We start from the raw sequence: 19472 nt of genomic DNA, 5'->3' as shown, positions 1-19472 counted from the left end.
GCCTTGAGATATGCGAACACCAAATGCCTGCACCAAAAATGTAATCCCTTGAGTAATGTATTTATTTATAAGAATGTCCACTCTCACTCAACATACGAGGAACTTTCTTTGGCCAGATTGCTATAGCTTATTATTTTCCTGTGAGTTTCTGGAGGTGTTTCATTGAGGAGGAAAAAGGGTTTAGCCAGATTTAACATCTGGCCATCCTGTTTACTGGCTTTATGGTATCAGACTTACAGACAACTGTCAAACCTGTTCAGACCAGCTAGCTAGCTAGCTAAACTCCCCCACTGGGCCAAAGGTGTGAATAGTTCAGCATATTCATCTGTTGTCTTTTCAAGCTGTCTGAAACCTTTCCTTTGAGCCTGGATTCCGTTTTTCACTAGAATCCCTGCCATGAACAGTAAATATGCAGATGCAATTTCAACAAAAAGACATTTTACTTCCAAATAGTAATGTCTATTTCTCTCTCTTTCCTACTCCCCCACTCTCCCCTCCCCCTCTGTTTATTGTGCTACAGTTACAGCCACCGAAACTTGATAACACTGTGGGGGATAGGGGTAGGGGGAGGGGGGAGAGGCGGCAGGGGAAGAGGGGTTGTTGAGGGGGGAGGGGCTGGATTAAGGAGGCCCTCCTGTCCTGTGTAGGATGATTAATGAGCCCCTAAAAAAGTTGGGGCCTCTCGGCCTTTGATATGGGCAGGGGCTGATGGACGGCAGACAGGACAGGCCGAGTTTGCCGCGTGTCTGTGTGTGGGGGGGGGGGGGGGGGTAGGGGGCTTAAGGGATGGACTGAGCAGACGGTGAGAGGAGTGGGTGGAAGAGGGGTGAGAGGAGAGGAGAAAGAGAGGGAGTAGGAGAGATGTGGGAGAGAGAGAGGGGTGAGAGGAGAGGAGAAAGAGAGGGAGTAGGAGAGATGTGGGAGAGAGAGAGGGGGGAAGAGGGTAAAGGAGGCATGGGGGGGGCATGAAGGGAGGCATCAGGCTTGCATGTGTGAGAGACAAAGTTTGACTCTTTATTTTCTCCACTGGAAGTAAGTGATGTGTCACTGGGCAGACAGACGGGATAGGCAGAGAGCCAGACAGATAGGTAGAGAGCCAGAAAGGGCAAGAAATAAACAGACAAGTAGAAAAGTAGGCAGATAGACAGACATGCAGGCTGCCTGGGCCCCCAGGCCAAGGAAAGGGTGTGATATGAGAAACACAGCCCCACAAAGATACAACCACGCCTTTCTAATAAACAGCCCCAGACAGGAGCCCGAAAGGGACACTATTCTTAGGGCGAGACATTTTTCTGTTTAAAGATTAAAGATGTGGTCACGGTGTCGACATGTTAGAAGCCTGAGATTATCTAGGCCATTTTCAACTCAGCCCCACCCAACCCTGCTAAATTACAACCCAGCTGTGCTCATCCAGCACAGTGGCATCATACTCTGCTTCCCATAACACAAGGAAATAGTGGGTTTCCTCTTCTGTGGGATGCCAGATTGGAGTCAACAACTCAAGATTATTTGTTTAGTTCCAAACCGAATCGGTCCTGCCTTTTTTTCTTGCTTCCTGTACTTTGTGTGTGTGTGTGTGTGTGTGTATGTATGTGTGTGTGTATGTGCGCATGCATGTCTGTGCTCCCTGTCATTTCCTCAATAAGTCAGTCAGTCAAGCAGAAAGCTCCCTCGTGTTGTCAGATTGCCAGAGTGGCTTCCCTCTTTAATTATGGACATCTTGGACAGGGATTTGGTCTTCCGAGCTGCCGAGCTTGGAGAGTCTTTATCAGTCACCAGTCAACGAGCAGACCAGGGGAGGAGGACCGCCTCACTGCTGTCCCCCTCCTTGTGGCCCTCCTTCTCCTCCTCTCTGCCGGTGCTGTCGTGCAGCTCTCAGTTGATGTTCCAACCTGTTTGTGAAGCCCACTGAGAGTTGAAATGTCTCCGTCTCTCTCTCTCTGTCCATTTCTCCATCTGTGCGCTGTGTGTCGAGGGGCTCAGTGTTTCCCTGCCCTCCACACTCCAGTGATGGATAGCACTGAACTCCTTTACTGCACCCGAAGGACGACCCCCCCTCCCCCCTTCAGCACCTCCTCCTCGTCCTCCTCTTCCTCCTTCTACAGCAGCACAGCTTATGGGCTTTATATGCTACTCCGACTCCGTTTACGGATGGGCGGGCGGACGGATACGGACGGATACGATAGACTCTTTTTTCATTTATGGTTCTCTCCGTAGGCTGTGAGCGCTGAAAACAATTCACCGCCATAATAGGTGAATTGTAGGAAGTGGTGCAACGGTACGGATGTCGTTAGCGGACCAATCACAGCCAAGGGGGTATCCGTAACTATCCAAAATTATGGCTCTCGGAGAGGGCATTCCACCTAGACGAAGGCGTTGCCCATGTGTCTGTTTTTTGGAAAACGGAGTACCCTAAATCGACCTTCAGCGCAGCACAGTTCCATAGCAGGACTGTATCACTCAGCAGGCCTGGAGTCTGCCATGCAGGACACATGGGGTTTGACTGAAGGGTTAAGGGAGGGGAAACAACAATATAGAAACGACTGGAATCTTCTACTGCATTTATGACAGACACAAACACCCACTCAGTGGTTTCACTTCCCCTTCCTTGTTTCTCATCCAGAAGAGGGACATGTCATTTGGTAACCTCCTCAGGACATGATTATGTGTGTTTTCAGATCAGCTCCATGGTTACCTATCTTACCATCCTCCAGAGCTGTCTCCTCCTCCCCAGGCCAAGGCAGCTGATGCCTGGGGTATTGATCTGCCCAGCAGGCCTCCAAATGAGGGTCGTCAGCTGATAGCTTTATCTGTCAATCTGAGTGTCCATTGATTGGAGCAGTTAGCCAGCGTGGTGTGTTATAAGGAATTGTGTGTGTGTGTGTGCGTGTGTTGGGGGGACCGGGGCCCCCCCTTGGACCTGTCAGCGTTGCACCTGCCAGTTGAGACATCTTTCTCTGTCCATGCTTACTCTCTAATAGATGTGTGTTAAACCACCTCATTGGTCCCTGCAGTTTCTGACTGACTGCTGACTGTCATTTGAACCCAGACTCCGATATAGCCCCCCCCTCCCACCCTTTTCTATTCGACCAAATATTTTGGCTTGCAAAATAGTTTGGTTCTATTTGGGCTTTCTACCTGATACCGATGTACCTGATACCGATGTACATGGATGTAGTCATGGATGGGTGGATGAATGTGCCCCTCCCCCTCTCACCTTTCTGTCAGTGTTGACCCGGGGCTGGTGTGTCCGAGCCTGTCGCGCCCTGAAGAAAACAGGGGACTGCAGGGACTTGGGTTACAGTTGGGTTGGTCATCTCACTTTTCGTGCCGTCCACCCTTTTCATCCCCTCTCCCCTCCCTCATCCACCCCCCTTCCTCTTCAATTCCCCCTCCCCCCCATCTTTCACCAGGTGACCCATCTTTCTGACCCAAGGAGAGGGGGTCATATTTCTCTGCCTCCCTTTCTTACACCCCCCGCCCTCTCTATCCCTCTCTTTTCTCTTCTTTTTTTTCTTTTTTTCCCACCCTCTTTGCCACCGTCTTTATAATCTACTCTTTCTACAGCTTTTCCTCTCTCTGTCTTCCGTTGCCCCCCCCCCCCCACACACACACACACACACCCCACCATCCCTTGAGCTCACCCACTTTGCTGTCATCCCTTTAACTAATTGTTGTTGATGGGATTTAGGGATTATCATCTACTTTTTGGCCTTGGGACGATTTGGAGTGGAGTACTTCCAGTACGGATAGATACAGTAGATACAGTCCTGGAAAAGGGGTGACATGACCAACCTGAGGACAGAGTTTTTTTCTCTACTTATTTGAGCTTAAAATCGATCGAACTCATCAGAGAATTGATGTCATTCACTGTCAGCCTCTGTTGCTGACACTGTTGCCACATTCCTTTCATTCTCTCTCTCTCTCTCTCTCTCTCTCTCTCTCTCTCTCTCTCTCTCTCTCTCTCTCTCTCCACCTGTTGCTAGTGATATAGTTGCTTGCTATGTGTGGTGTAATCTTAACCTAGCATATCGAGCGACATGGTGTGTGTGTGTGTATGTGGGTGGGTGGGTGTGTGAATGTATGTACGCACGCATATATATCTCTTACCACTTGATATAAATTGGTGTGTCATGTGAGTAGCCCTCCCCTGACTAAAGATAGGGCTAGATTCCACCCCCTGTGTGCAGCTTTACCTTCTATGTCCCTGACATTAAAAATAAAACAAACCTGGGTGTGTTGGGAGGCCTAGCCCCTGACAATGCTGGCTAATGCTCAGGCCACGAACGTGTAAACGCTGGCCGAGGAGGCCTGGGACTAGCATAAACACCCAGTGGAAGTGCCGGCTCTGAAAGGACTCAGACAGTGACAGAGCCAGGAGGCGAGGGGCCCCGTCATGGTGGCTAACACCTTTCTCAGAGCGCGTCATCCTGTTTTCCTTCAGCTAGCTTTTAGCTGGGCCCTCTTCCTTTCTTCCCTCCCTCCCTTCCTCTCTCTCTGGGAGGTATAGATGGGGGTCCCAAGGTGAAACTGCTGAAAAGTGTGTCCCGTAAAGATCTTTTTTTTGGAATGCTTTCTCCTGCCCCTTCTCTTTCTCTCTTCTTTGTTGTCTTTCCTCCCTGTCCTTCCTTCCTCTGCTCCCTCCCTTGGTTGCTCTCTCCGTAGTGGGTCCAGAGGAGGTGTGGTCTTGTGGTAGTGAAACCTCACACCACAGAGTCAAGCATTCGGTGAAAAATTCATTTCCTGCACCCTTGCTTCCAGTCTTCCCTTGGCCTCTCTGTTAGAAGGCTGTCACTCCAGCCCTTAATTATTTAAAGAATGCTGGTAATGTGAAATCAGCAATATTTAATTTACCACAGTGGTGTCAGCACCGGACCATTGATTTATGATAGGACTCTTTAATGCAGACAGCTGTTTTCCTCCAAAAATAGGTCAAGGGTCACATGTGCTGACCTTGTTTTTTTCACAGTGAGATGGAATATGTCCTTGGGACAGTAGGGACGAGTAGATCGGGTTGAACTGTCATGTGGAAATGGAACACTTCCATCCACTATCACACTACCGACCTGAACCAAGTGGTTAGATGTGTATGGTCCCAAGTGGAACTGTCCTGCTGGATCTCTCTCTCTCTTTCTCTTTGTCTCTTTCTTTATCTCGCTCTCTCATATCTCTCATGTTGCATTGTGCTACAGGCTATACTGACAGCTGTGCCTAATAGTATATGACTGTTGTCTGTTGTGTGAGAGCCGACCGCTCGCTACCCATCCTGTGCCCCTCCCAAATGCAGGCCCTTCACTAGGCTCTACTGGGGAGCTCTGCTCTGGAATGAGCTCTGTTCTAAAGGCTCTGTGTGGAGCTCTGCTCCGAGCTCTGCTCAGGGGCTGTAGAAGTAGCACACAGGAGGAGGAAGGATTTAGGGAGTGGTCCGTGGGGGCCCCAACCATGGCACTTCCCACCCTTCTGACCTCTCAACCCCGGGGCCATTAATCACCCTGCTCCTGATGGCCTTGTCCCACGGGGGGAATCAGTCCGGGGCAAAGGATGATGGGAGGTGAAGCCTGTAGCCAATTACAGACCGCTTCAGAGCCGCAGAGCCGCGCGGACAGGAGGAAAACGACCAATAGCGTGGCCTGAAGAAGGCTCCATGAGCTAATGCTTCTGCTCAATATAGCCTCTGATATCATGGCTGTGCAATGGAGTGGTTCTGTGACCTAGAGCTAGGCAGGATTGGACTAAAGGTGAACAAGGCGAGTAAGGTGTTGGAGTCTCTGAGCCTGTGGGCTCAGAAGGACAATGCTTAGGGACTGGACCAGATGTCACAAACAAGCAAACAGTCGTTGCGCATGCTTTCGTCCCAGATCTCTCCCATTTGGTTTGACCAGGATGGATCTGTGTGTGTGTGCCAAACCTGCTGTACCTGGCTTCAAAGGGGATTCTTCCACATTGGCACTATATTTGTGTGTACGTGCAGGGTGATGCAGGCCGCGGCAGTACGGGCGTGAGCGAGTGGTGGAGCCTGACTGCAACGCCGCCATGGCAGGACGGCTCTATTGTGCCCGGTCTGCTGCCTGGTCATTGTCCCGGGGGACTCAGTGCAAGCCCGTATGAAAACCTGCCTTCCTGCTGACCTGCACTTTAATTCACACATCAATAACCCCTGGCCAACCCCTGACCCCTGTGCTTGTACTAATTGTTCGATGCAGGATTGATGTCCAGCGTTGCATTAAATAACTGCCTGTGTGGCGGGGGCGGGGCGCCTTTCAGATTCCTGTGTGTGTGTTCTGGAAGCCCCTCTGGACTTCACTCAGGGCTCTGGTACAACTAGACTGTATTGCCAGCCAGCCTGAATGAAAATAGAGAGAATTAAGGATGGTAATGACACCCCCCGCCCTCTGAATTGAGGAGGGTAATGATAAAAAGAAGAGATGACACAATATGGGGAGCATAGAGAGTGTTGTAACACTCGATACAGGGTGTGTACACTTTGGTTGCATTCCTTGACCACAGACATATCATAATGTACTGTATAACAGTCATTAGCAGGAAGGGTCTGTTGAGCTGTCGACTCCCCCCCCCCCCCCCCCGCGCTCAAAGCCAGGGGCGTTGTTAGACATAGAACTACTGGGGCACAGGCCCCGATTCATATCCCTTTTTTTTCTTTCAAGCTTGCTGCGCACAATGCACTACTAGCCTATAGAAACTCCCCTTGCCTAACCCACTATACAACAGTTCAGGGACGCAAGTTTGTTATCAGCTTTGGCAGGGATATCAATAGTTAATGCGAGCACGCACATTGTATTTGCATTCATTTGAGCGCAAATACAGTTTTTTTGAGCTTCATGTCATACAGTCTTTTTGCCGAGTCCGACACCTGGACTGTGTGTGTGCTGCAGTGTCTGTTTGGCATCTCAGAAGAGCACACTGACATGGAACTCTGCGGGCATCGGTTAGTGTTTTTGGTTAAACTGCTTTGATTTTACAAGCGTTGATTGGGGTACTGTATTTATTTTTTACGGGATTATCAATCGAAATGAATGCACTGACTAATGAAGTAAATTGTTCAAACTCAAACTTTAGATTTGACTGGGGCACAGCAGATTTATACTGGGGCGCGTGCCTCAGTAAAAATGATATAACGATGCCCCTGCACAAAGCCATGTGCCCCCCCCCCCACCTATCTTCTAACTGCAACCCACCTCCAGCAATAGGTCCCTATGCAAATGGATTAATCAAAGACAACCTGCCATGGTCTAACTGTTGCTAACTTGAGACATCAAATCAGGGCTAATCCCCTGGGTCACTGATCACATTGCTTTTTGAAAAAGACATTAATGGGTCTTATTCCAGGTTAAGAACAGCCTTCGGAACTGAGGGATTGGCTGGCATTAACCTGCTCTCACAAATCCTGCCCAGGCCCCCAGAAGCTCTCCATGCTATCAGGCTAGCTCTGGGGCTAACCCAGCCACTGACACTGTGACTGTCTCCTCTCTGTCCCCCCCCCACACATTCCCTGTGGTGTGGGGGGTTTGAGCTGTCAGGACCTGCTTGGTCGTCGGTCTGCCAACGCTGAACCAGGTCGTCACCCGGAATCCAGTCTCCATGACGGCCAACAGCGAGTTTCCCGGTCCCATCCAACGTCTATAAAGCCGAACAATGGATTTTGGTGTTTCAAAACCCATTGACACTGTATAACTATGTTTAGCTTGTGTTCTGCTCCTCTCTCTTACCAACCGTCTCTGGAGGAGGGGATCCCTCTCTGAATTGCTCCTCCCAAGGTTTCTTCCATTTTTTCTCCCGGTGGGAGTTTTTCTGGGAGTTTTTCCTTGTCTTCCTTGAGGGTTTAGGTTGGTTGAGGGGCAGTTCTATGGGCGCATGTGAAGCCCTCTGTGACATGCTTGCGTGTAAAAAGGGCTATACAAATAAATTTGATTTGATTTGATTTGACTGGCTAACAGCTGAAGAGGTGTGTGGATTTACCACACACAAGCCCTCTAAATGAGCTTCATTATAGCAGGCTACAGGGAGGGCCCCCCCTGCTGCCCCAGGATTAGACTGAACAATGCCCCTCCCTTTCCCAACCCCCCTCCCCTGACCCCCCCCCCCCCACACACACACACACCCCCTACCTCTCCAACACGTGCCAGACCCTTCTAGTCGAGTGGGGTGTTTTGACATTTCTTAATTCTGACACTCACACAATTATATGCTCTCAAGTCCACAAACACACAAACACACACACTACCTAACAAACTACCTACCTCATGTCCATGACTTGGCTACACACTCCCTGCACGCTTTAGTGCAGATAAGCTGTTGACAAGATTAATGCACATGTATCAGAAGTCTGGAACCTCTCAGTCTTTGTATTTAGCCTGGTTGTTTTGGTCAAATCCTCCTTTCCAGGTCAAGCTGGTTATGCCGTAACTGGGCTAATATGTTTTCATCAACCCTTTGTGTGTGCGTTCACGGATACGTATATATGTGTGCACGTGGGATTTGGGATGTTGGGGGTGGTGGTGGGTTCAGGGTTGAACATTAGTACAGTTTGTTTGTGTGTTTCTGGTCTATGGGGATGTCTAAATGTCGTTTGTGTCCTCCTTCTTCCCCACCGCCTGCCAGGGACCCCAGTCAACCGGATCCCCATCATGGCCAAGCAGGTGCTGGACCTGTACATGCTCTACAAGCTGGTGACGGAGAAGGGAGGCCTGGTGGAGGTCATCAACAAGAAGATCTGGAGGGAGATCACCAAGGGCCTCAACCTGCCCACCTCCATCACCAGCGCTGCCTTCACCCTCCGGACGCAGTGAGTCATGAACACAAACACGCGCACACGCACACACGCACATGCACACACCCGGACAGGGGGTCACTAACGCATGCAAACATGCAGTCCGTCCCTGGGATACACATGCTGGTTCACACACACGGTGAGTCATTAACACACACACGCACACACTTTTTATCTCTAAGTGTCATGCATGCATGCACGTCCTCACACGTAGTGAGTCACTCACATGCACACACTGACGCTCAAACTGGGAGTCACAACAAGCACAGAAAGCTCCCTTTTTCTATCTTTGTGTTCTAAACTAGTCTCTTTCTCTCTCCCCTCCCGTTCTATATCCCTCTTCCATTACGTCACACATGAGCCCATTGATTCAATGGATTTATTGATGGGATTTAGGTCATAGTTGAGAGTAACGATACCCTTGCCTATTCCTTACTACATACATACATACATACATACCTACTGTGGCAACCAAAGGGGCTCGGCTAGGACCGCACAGCACGGGTTGTGATCTGCCCAAACCAGGCGTCTATTTTCTGCGCCCTGGGTTGCCACAATACATACATACATACATACTTATGTACAGTACATAACATACATGCGTACATACATGCATGCAAGCAGACCTCCAATCCTGTTGACTATCCCAGGGCCTTAATGAGGCTCTATGTATTTTAATGCTGGCTGACTCTGCTGTGCTATTCTCCAGCCATCGTCCGGCTTTCTGTAATGGCTGCCTCCGCTCAGTATTGATCTCTTCCAGTGCTCTCTCCCATTAGGCTCCCTGGCATTTCCATGTTTTTATGACAAGGTGGAAACATGCCAACGTCGCTGCTGCGTTCTAACAGGGGCCACTCGCTTTATGGCCTTTATCAAACATGATATAACACTCGCTCTGCGCTGTCTTTATCAGCGTATCAGATAAACTGACGGAGGCTCATGATGCACCGTGGTGACGTGTCTTGCATACATTGTTTTCCTTATTCCAAAGGAAGGTGTTTTTTTTCTTCCTATCATGGTCCTGGCGTTTTTTGATAACCGTGTGTGTGTGTGTGTGTATGTTCCAGGTATATGAAGTACCTCTACCCATTCGAGTGTGAGAGGAAAGGTTTGAGTTCTCCTGGAGAGCTGCAGGCAGCCATCGACAGTAATCGCCGTGAAGGCCGGCGCCCCAGCTACAGCAGCAGCCTCTTCCGTTTCTCGCCCTCCCCCAGCACCGCGCCTCACATCCTGACCTCTCCCAAGATGCACCTGTCCACTCTGGGGGTCGGCGCCTCGGGAGGTCTCAATGGCTTCCACGTCTCCCCTGGCCACTCCCTCAAGAAAGGTGGGTAGAGGGAAATGAGAAACAAATCACAAAGCGAGAAAATAGGAAGTGAATAGGGTTAGCCGTCAACTGGGCAACAGGGTTCAGTGGGTAAATGAATGTTTGAGGCCAGATGTAGACTTGCGCTTCATCAGAATGGTGATTGATGGTGTCATACCGCCCTCTGTTGTACATAAGTGAAACTGCAGTATTATATTGACATACTGGTAGTTCATGATGGTCACACATATAATATAACAATATAGAATAGACAAAGGCCCTTTTTTTCTTTTCAATGTTTTTTGTTGTTGTGGACAAGCTCTTCTACCATGTCTGTTGTGTCCTCAAAGTAGACTCGGTTTGTTGTAGTCTTCTGGTGTGAAAGATCCAAGCAGGTGTGTTTTGTGCCTGTCTGTGCATTATGGTCTGTCTGTGTGTGTGTGTGTTTGTGTGTATAAGAGAGAGAGAATTAGTGTGTGTGTTAGGTAATAGTCTGAGGCTCTGAGTCTTGGGGTCAGACCAAGGGCTGTTCTTTCTACTCAGACTTTACTACATATTAATAAGCAGGTTCCCACGCCAACAGCCCTTTATGACCAGTATGGTTTAAAACCTTCAAACCACATCAATGAAGATCTAAAACAGATCACTATCATTACTTGTCTTTCTCTTATCAACATCTGATCTGTTGAATGTGGACCAGTACATGACCCAGTCAGGCACTTATTTTGATCTTTTTTTTAGGGAGGGATTGGGATTTTTTGTTGTTGTTCCCTCTTCTTCATTTTGTTCAACATAGTTTCAACATGTAGTTGTCATTCTGATCAGGTGTTCCAGTGTCCTCAAGCTGAACTCCTTTAAAAGAATTTAAATGAGTTCCCATAACTCATGTTCAACGTGAACTCGCTTCTGGTTCTTGTCCTTGTTTACACCCTGCGTTCCTCCATTCCCCCCCCCCGTTCTCTTCATCCGTTTGATTGTCCTCTCTTCTGACCCTCTGTCCCTCGCTCTGCGCCCCTCACCTCTCTCCTTTCCTCCTCCCTCTGGCTCCAGAAGACATCCCCCCCTCCATGCTGGCGGCGGCGGCGCGGCCCTCCATGGCAGCGCTGGCTCTGGGGCAGCAGCAGGTGGCCGGCCTGGCACGGGCCGCCACGCTGGAGCAGCTGCGGGAGAAGTTGGAGACGGGCGTGGGCGAGGGTCCCGAGAGGAAGATGGCCAGGCTGGCAGAGGAGCAGCAGAGACTGATGCAGCAGGCCTTCCAGCACAACCTGCTGGCCATGGCCTCCCAGGTGCCCATGAACCTGCGTCTGGGCGCCCCCGCCAGAGGTCCGTGGCAGATGGGCCGAGCACACACATGCATGTACACAAACTCTATCTCGTTCTCTCGCTCTCTTGCTCTCTCTCTCTCTCTGTGATAGACACGTGGCCTATGTGTTGTTAGTTGCTGGTATGTGTGTGTGTTTTATGCCTAATGACAACACACGCTGTTCAGAATGTTGTGAGAGAGTGAAAGAGAAATAGAAGACTAGAGGACCTGATTCAGTGAACTGAATGACCATATGGAAAACACATGACAACCACATTTACAGAGGTTAGTGTAGGGCATTCCAACATTTCACAGTTGAACATTGTTCATTGGGTATTGGTGAAACATCTTGTGCTTTCCTTGGCAGTGGATCACATGCACCGTGCTCTGGAAGAATACTGTGCAATAGTCCCTGTTGGTGACACATCTGATGTGTCACCAGTTTCAATGGGCTAGTCTGTTTTTCTCTCAATTGTTTACTTGTTTGTTTACCCAAGGTTCTGCTTTCTCAGTGTCTCACAGTCCCTCCTTTTCTTTCTCCAGATGAAAAACAGGATATGTCTCTCAGCATTTCCACCAATGGAAACACCAGCATCAGCGTGTCTGTGGAGGTCAATGGCACACTCTACTCAGGTAAGCTTGGCACGTCTAACACTGTCCATCATGTGTTATAAAGGATGTTGTCGATCACTGTTGCATCCCCAACATACAAGCTTCTTAACCAGGGCTTTTAATATCTTTCACACAGAGTAGACTGGGGAAGCTCTGATGACCATCCCTATCAAAACCATACAGAGTAGACTGGGGAAGCTCTGATGACCATCCCTATCAAAACCATTTCAGCCTGCCAAACCACTGTTAGCATCTTTTCCAAGGAGGAAGCTTAGTCATAGCTTGGTTACACTAGTCTGGACAGTAATAGAGCAGGGGAATGCAACCATTTTGTCAATAACAGTACTGTAGTGCGTGGGGGGGGGGGGGGATACTGCCTTTCAAAAATGTTCTAAAGTGGCTTCATAATGAAGGAAATAACTGCATAAATGTACCAATGTCTGAAGAGCCTTGTTGACCCTCTGTGTTTCAGGAACCCTGTTTGCTCAGAAGGCTGGAGGTGGCGGAGGGACGGCCATGTCAGCTGCTGTCCCTCCTGTAGCCAGCGCTAGCTTCAACTTCGCTGCCCCCTCGGCGCAGAGCCACAGTCCCACCTCTTCCTCATCCTCCAAGGGGCCCGGCTCGGCCGAGCCATCCACCAGCGGCTCACCTTAGCTGGGCCAGCTCTTGAACACGATCCTCAGGCTTCTCGTCAATCCCCAGGCCCAGCAGGATTACAGAAATCATTAAGACAAAGAAACTGTTGCACAACAAATACCTCATCGCACCTGTCAACCTTGGCTGTCCATCACATGAGACCATGTGTCCTCTTACACACACACACACACACACACCAGACATGCACCTATGCATTTTATTCCACATACAATCACACACTCATGACACAGACACTCTTATCCCAAAAATATATGCTAAACACAATCAAAAATCCACAGCCAAAACCCATTGACAGGTGTTCCACAACCGAACTTGAAGAGTTTTATTATTTAGGACTTCTGTTTGTTGCCATGTTGTTGTCCTTTTGATTTAGTGTTTTAGATTTTTTTTGTTTTGTTTTATTCTTTATACATACCTCTAATCAAGTACCCTGCAGTGGCATCTATACCTCAGTTGGACTATACTTAAAAACATGAATTAACGTAATTTTTTATTGTTTTTCATCTTGTTAAAATCAGGGGGAATTCTTTTTTCAGCTTTTTGCAACGGAAACCTCACAATCAACACACAACCTATGCATTTAACCACCTGGACGCTCAAGGTGCCATGATGATGGGCATGTAGTAGAGAGAGAGCACTACATCGCCTCATACTCCAAATGGATATCGATTGCACAGATCAACACCTAATTCTTCACATCATCTTTCAATGGTCAGGCACAGCGCCACTCGACTTGGTCTGAAAACATCTTATTCTTACTTCAGTGGAAGGACCTTGTAACCTCAACTTCAGCGTGGAGGGATGTGTTTCAGTCATTGTGGCACCGCAGCATGCTGGGAAAAGCAGCAATGCTCCCCAGCTGCAGAACTAGCAAGGCCCCAGGCCTATACCCGCACCCTACTTTCCTACTATCAGAAAAGTAGCAACAGCTCCAAGGTTTTTTTAAGTTCCTGCATTAGATGGAGGTGTTGTTGTGTGTATGTCTGTGTGTGTCCACAGCGTTTGCTTGTAACCATACCTTTCCAAACCTCACCTCCGCCTATCCATTTGGCGAGAGGCGCCTATCTCAGGAAGCATCGGGAAGTCTCAGCGGGAAGCTGTTTTGCGGGGCGGGAAGGGGGGGAGGGGCGGGACGGGAAGGATCATACCGAAAGAATGCACAAATCGAAGAGACTGTTCTCAAAGAATACCTCAGACTCTGGAATGGAGAACGACACTACATACCTCATTGCTGCAAAGCCAACATGACTTCAGTGGTGGTCAACCTCCACCAAAGTAAACTCCACGGTCCTCAGGAGTGGTCTCCTGAACTCTGGGCATCTAGGTGAGCCACTGTCTGGCAGAGGTAGTGGGGACACATACTGTACCAAGCTGAACTGGGATTGGCTTGCTCTCCTGTATGTCATCGGTGTTTGTTTAGTTTAGGTTTTATTTAGGTCTGTATGAAATGAAAGCAATCTGTTCTGTGAGGCATTGCGCCACAGGCAACAATGACACTCTGCATGAGTACAATCAGTTGACCAGTCATTTTTCTAACACCCCCAGTAACTGATCTGTGGTGGCCTTTTGGTTATTGCACAGCTGAATACCAAAGACTAGCAAAGTGAGTCCTCTAGCCTGGAACACACACACACACACACAACTCTGTGCTATCATTGGCGAGTGGGGACCAATAAAATCAAGGTAAGAGAATCTACAAATTAGAAATACAGCCAGGATCAACTTTGCATAGCCTTGACCTCCACGTATACGTACGCAGACCCATGTGAGGATAAAGCCGATGGGAGCCCATCTCACTGGTTGTAAACAGGTATTGGGCTATTAAGGTTCAGCCCGGAACGGCTCCACTCTCTAAGAACAGCTTCAGGGAACAATCTCCTCAGTGAGTCAGAGTCTGGCCGACAGGAGAAAGATCACATCCTATTTTTTTCCGGTTTTCCCCTCAGAGGTGGAGGCACTCTTAAAAGTATTTCTTTACTCCCAACTGTTGCGCTGCATTTGAAAGAAGAAAAAAAAAAAGATGTTGATTTTTGTTTTGAGGGGGGAAATTGATTTTCGAGCTTTAACCTTGTTGAATGTGAGGCATTTTAACTGTTTTCAAAAACTTTTATTCAGCCCCCATGTTAATCACACAGCCGAACAAGCCTTGACGCTTTTTAGTGGACAGCGTAAAGCTGTTTGGTGTTGGGTTTTGCAGACCTTATTGCAGCGCGGCTCACAGTTCCAGCTTTGAGGACCTGAAGCTACCCCTGCAGTCCCTCAAGACGACAAACAATAAGTCAACTTTTTGTACAGATAAAAGACGTAGTTGCTGCCTTAATATCAGTTGCTGGTGAGAAAACCAGAGCACGTTTCAGGAGCTCCGCTCAAAAGTACTGTTTGTTTTACTTCAAGCTTAATCCTTTGAAGAGTTGAACGGTGTTTCCACTGTCTTTTTAATTCAATCATTCAGACATTAGACACCTACCACCAGGTTTGTTTATACGTTTCCAAACCAAGGTTTGATATTTATTTGCATTGATTTTATTTTTTCCTTTTGATGGACATACAGTATATAATGATGACTTAGCTCTATCACCTACTGTATGAGGTGTTGCTAGAATACTTCTGGTTTCTCTGTCGTTTTAGAAAAAGAAAACATTTGTTTTATCCAATCAGTTTGACAGTGTAACCTTACAGCCTTTGCATGAGTGTGTGTGTCTGAGAGAGTGAGTGGATGTGTGGATGCTAGTGGGGGGATTGTTTTTAACTGTAATGCCATATATATGATACTGCAGCAGGGCTGGCAGAACATAAACAATAACATGAACGGGCAGACAAACCCACATACTCTGTGAATACAGTTTACAGCTCAGGCTAACATTGTGATTGTGTGTGTGTGTACATGTGTTCTTGAAGACCCCCTACCTCTTATCACCATGTTACCTCATTGAGCTGCAGTCATTGTTGCATTTGATGTTAAAGTCATGACCTATGGCATGTCTACTTATAGTGACACCAACAAATGCAGTGCTGTAGCTGTAGTGACTCGCCTAGTGCTCTTTTAGACTCATTTGGGTGTTGCTTTTATTTCTTTCCTTTTCAGTTACAGACAAGGTCACATCACTCAGGAAACTGTGAAGTTGGAAGTCTGCAGACCATTGTCTAAGACTGTTAGGAGTTTATTAGCTTTGTAATAGTTTTACATCTAACGTGATCTGTGTAAACAGGTTCATATGCAAGTGGTTATTGAATATACCTCATTTATCAATTTTATGTTGTTTTTGGCTTGTACAATGCTCCTTATATAAATTGATCTGTGGGGTTTGTGCATCTGTTTTGTACTGTTGTTATTATTATGGACATGATAATAATGATATTACTGATATTATAGTTTTTCTTTTTGAATTCAAGCAAAATTAGGACAGAACGTGAATACTTGTTAAACTGGTTTGTGCAGATTGTATTTAAAAGAGGAGCACTTTTCCAAAGTGATTTTGACACATTCAGTTTTGTTCACATTAGTAATATAAACATGTGGTTCTCAGGGCTTTAAACTTGTATGTCATGATAAAGTTTTACTTTATATCTTAAAAGGAGTGTTTTTGTTTTTGATCTGCATTGCAATACAAATGACAACAATGACAAGGAACAAACTGTTAACGTTTCAGAACTTTTGCTGCATAATATTTTATCATAACGATAAAAGGACAGTCTCACAGAAACTCTCTGGCAGAGAGGAAGTTTATGTCTTTTGCTAATAGACAGAGTATGCGCAGAATGAACTGAAACTAGGAATTGGAATAAAACTAAGAGGTTCATACAGCAGCAGCAGACTTTTCTATCAGCAGAAAAGCAAGCTACTAAGCCAGTAAAATCTGCTATAAATTTTGGGGGGGGCCAATTATATGACATTTTCTCAAGAGCAATTCCTGAGAGGGAGACACCAAAATTACTGCTGTAACACATAACCTACATTGTAATAAGTTAAATGTATATCATTAATATTATTTAGATTTCCTTGTGTTTACAGTGATTTATTTGGGGGGCGACAAATCAAATTTTCCCCAGGATGGGGGGGGTTGTTTCGCCCCCTGGGATTTCCGCCTATGAGTAAAATAAAACATGTATATAAATCTAAAATATATTATTAAAGGTGTTCAATAATTTAAGAGTCCTTGCCAGTAGGAATACATTTCATAATGATGTCATTTTAAATTAAATAATGGAAAAAGATCAGATAGATTCTTGGACAGTTCCGTTTCTCTATGCAAATCCAAGACAGTGCATTAACAAGCTGCTGCCGAGTCATGAAGAGCAGAAAGTCCTGAGGTAGCACGGCTGTATTGCACAGCCTCGCAAAAAGAAAGTGCAAATTGTGGCAAACATTGGATGAGGCCAATAAGTACCTATTCAAATAAGAATTCACATTTTCTAAGTGCCTATAAGCACATAAACTAACCCATCAGCATCTGCACCACTGTGACTATAAAGATAACCCACCCCAGATGGCATGATGCCAGCCCAGGTGTGCCACCCTCCACCTGTAAGGTGTACTGGGCCAGGGTCCTGCGGTAGCCCCCCTCCTCAGACTCACACCTGTAGGTGCCAGCGTTCCCGAAACTCATGCTCTCAATCAGCAGCAGACACTCATGCTCTGTGGCAAGGAAGGGAAGGGACTCATCATTGCGATACCATCTGTACTGCGCGTGATTGGACGACATGGGACAGATGAGGAAGTGCTTTGAGTCCATCTTTACAGGGCGGACATCTGTCGCTGGGGAACTTGTCTGAACTGAGAAGAGAAAAATACGGAAAGGTTTCTTTCAATTCAGTTCAACGTTTAAACTAGCTTTGTTTTTATTGCTCATGTGACGTCTGACAAAATGACACACCATATCATCATCATCAGGTATTGCAGCACCACCACAGACTGTACTCTACCTTTGTATAAAAGTTCTTTTTGAGGGGTCTTGCAAATAGTAGCATCCCCATGGGTTACATCAGTCATGCTGCAGTAAAAGGACATCAAAATATTCAAATGATAGGAAGATTTTGATCTTCAGTGATAAGCAGTGAATTGATACCACACACTGCTTCTCAAATTAGTACAACTGATAACAAAATGATTTTTTTAATATTTAACATGGACAATTAGATTCACCCAAGTCATATAATTAACACGTGCTTCTTGGGTTGTGTGTGGAGCCTGGATTGTCATTAGTAGTGTAACAGACTGTTTGTACATGTGTAGGTCAATGTGATGGAAGCATGCACTGTGCATGTGGCAAATTGCTGTTTATTGCAGCTCACTTTAGATGACAAGCACGCACCCACTTCCTGTGTGGTTGCTACATCCAGTTCGAGGAAAGCCACAGCTCTTTCTCACTACTCCTTTGACCATATAAGGGAGTATCGCCTCAATGTGTACCATTACTAAATATAGTTATTAGTAAGTGAGTGTGAACACAACCCACAGAGGCCCCATATTCGACAGCAAAAACGCTTGCGTCAGTTTAAACATAACCACCTAAGATTGACGACTTACGACCCCCATTCTTTTTCTCTTTCTTTTTTTTGTCATTACAAATCAAATGTTACTCTCAGTTCTCCAACACCACAGTACATGTTGCGATGCTGAGCAGAGAGCAGGCAGTGCGGGGTGTGTCTGTACCCTGTAGCGGGGGTGCAGTGTGTGCCATTCCAGCCACAGTAAGGGTCCCGGGCCAGCACACAGTCCTCACACTGGGGTCCATACTGGCCACAGCTGCCTAGGTCCACCTGGACCAGCTCACTGCTGGAACTCACATAAAGCTTGCTCTGAAATCACAACAACAAAAGATGATGGTCAATGTCCTTCATGTATAGTAGCCCTTCTTATAACTTACATCATACGATGAAGTGGAACAATAATGACATACTTGCCTAGACATTTACTACCTATCGTATCTAATATCTACTTGTGAGTGTGTTTACACAGGATGTGTGCGTGCTACAGTAAAGTCTGAGTTGCCTCACTCACCGCGGAGGAGTGGATCATCATGTTAAGAATGTGTGTTCTGTTGTCAAAGGGTTGATACTCAGCAATGATGAACTCCTTGTCATCCTTTTCAAGAACTTTATGAATCGCTCCCTTCTCTAGAAAAGAAACATTGATGGTCAGTCTAATGAAACAATCCTTTTCATTTAAAGACTAATTTATCAGATGCGTTTTATTAAAAAAATATTTTTTAAACACAGGACACACATATTTCTTCAAGGTGTATTTGTACATCGTTTATTTAGCAAGCTTTGTTCTGGTCTCAGTCATACCTGTCAACACTCCCGTTTACCCCGGGAGTCTGCCGTATTTCACACCTATCTCCCGCCCCCCCCCCCCCCCCCCCCCCCCCATTTTGTTATTTGTCCTGTGAAACTCCCGTCATTTGTATGGCCCAAACTTTGTTATATGAATAATCACATCAGTGTATTATTCCAAGGTTGTTCAGTTGCCAGATATTTGGCATTTGAGATTTGTGACTTCAACCTGGCAACCTACAACCCAGTGTACAGTGTCTAATACTGTGGCACACCGATTTTGAGCTTTATTTCAATTATTCGAGCTCTGACCCCTCCCTCCTGTTCTGACGTGTCCCGGATTTTAGTACTCAAATATTGACAGGTATGAAGTTTCAACCCACACAGTTAATTTATTGCAGGATATGCCTCAATCCGTGTTGAGTAACTTCCAGTACACATTTACATCACATTACAACATCTGCAATGTTGTAATGTGTTCATTTAATAGCAACTTCTTGATCAACAGTCAAATGTTCTAACCTTGAGCT

The 19472-nt window shown here is 46.8% G+C and overlaps 2 protein-coding genes across 4 annotated transcripts in view; one reads left to right on the top strand and one right to left on the bottom strand.

Moving 5' to 3' along the window:
* LOC124463440 (AT-rich interactive domain-containing protein 3B-like) overlaps nt 1–13218 on the top strand; it is a 35333-nt gene extending 22115 nt beyond the window's left edge. Inside the window, exons 5-9 of one of the 2 annotated variants that reach the window (XM_047015149.1) lie at nt 8620–8803; nt 9856–10115; nt 11148–11417; nt 11941–12030; nt 12482–13218. In XM_047015149.1, coding sequence (XP_046871105.1) covers nt 8620–8803; nt 9856–10115; nt 11148–11417; nt 11941–12030; nt 12482–12663 — 986 coding nt within the window. In that variant the 3' untranslated portion in view covers nt 12664–13218. Of the gene's footprint in view, nt 1–8619; nt 8804–9855; nt 10116–11144; nt 11418–11940; nt 12031–12481 lie in introns of both variants that reach the window. The other variant, XM_047015148.1, reaches the window with a different exon arrangement.
* On the bottom strand, nt 13204–18818 carry LOC124463441 (semaphorin-7A-like). Of its 2 annotated transcripts, none has more exons than XM_047015150.1 (4): nt 18659–18818; nt 18320–18465; nt 17590–17657; nt 13204–17440 (listed from the first exon to the last, which is right to left on the bottom strand). In XM_047015150.1, exons 1-4 carry the CDS (start codon nt 18686–18688, stop codon nt 17103–17105), a joined length of 582 nt encoding a protein of 193 aa, XP_046871106.1. In that variant the 5' UTR covers nt 18689–18818; the 3' UTR covers nt 13204–17102. The 2 variants fall into 2 exon arrangements, with proteins under 2 accessions (XP_046871106.1, XP_046871107.1); XM_047015151.1 differs by having other exon boundaries at nt 18668–18818.
* Between the last annotated feature and the right edge of the window lie 654 nt (nt 18819–19472).

This window comes from Hypomesus transpacificus, unplaced genomic scaffold (genome assembly GCF_021917145.1).
Source record: "Hypomesus transpacificus isolate Combined female unplaced genomic scaffold, fHypTra1 scaffold_277, whole genome shotgun sequence".
NCBI lineage: Eukaryota > Metazoa > Chordata > Actinopteri > Osmeriformes > Osmeridae > Hypomesus > Hypomesus transpacificus.
This window is presented reverse-complemented; position numbering and strand designations above follow the sequence as displayed.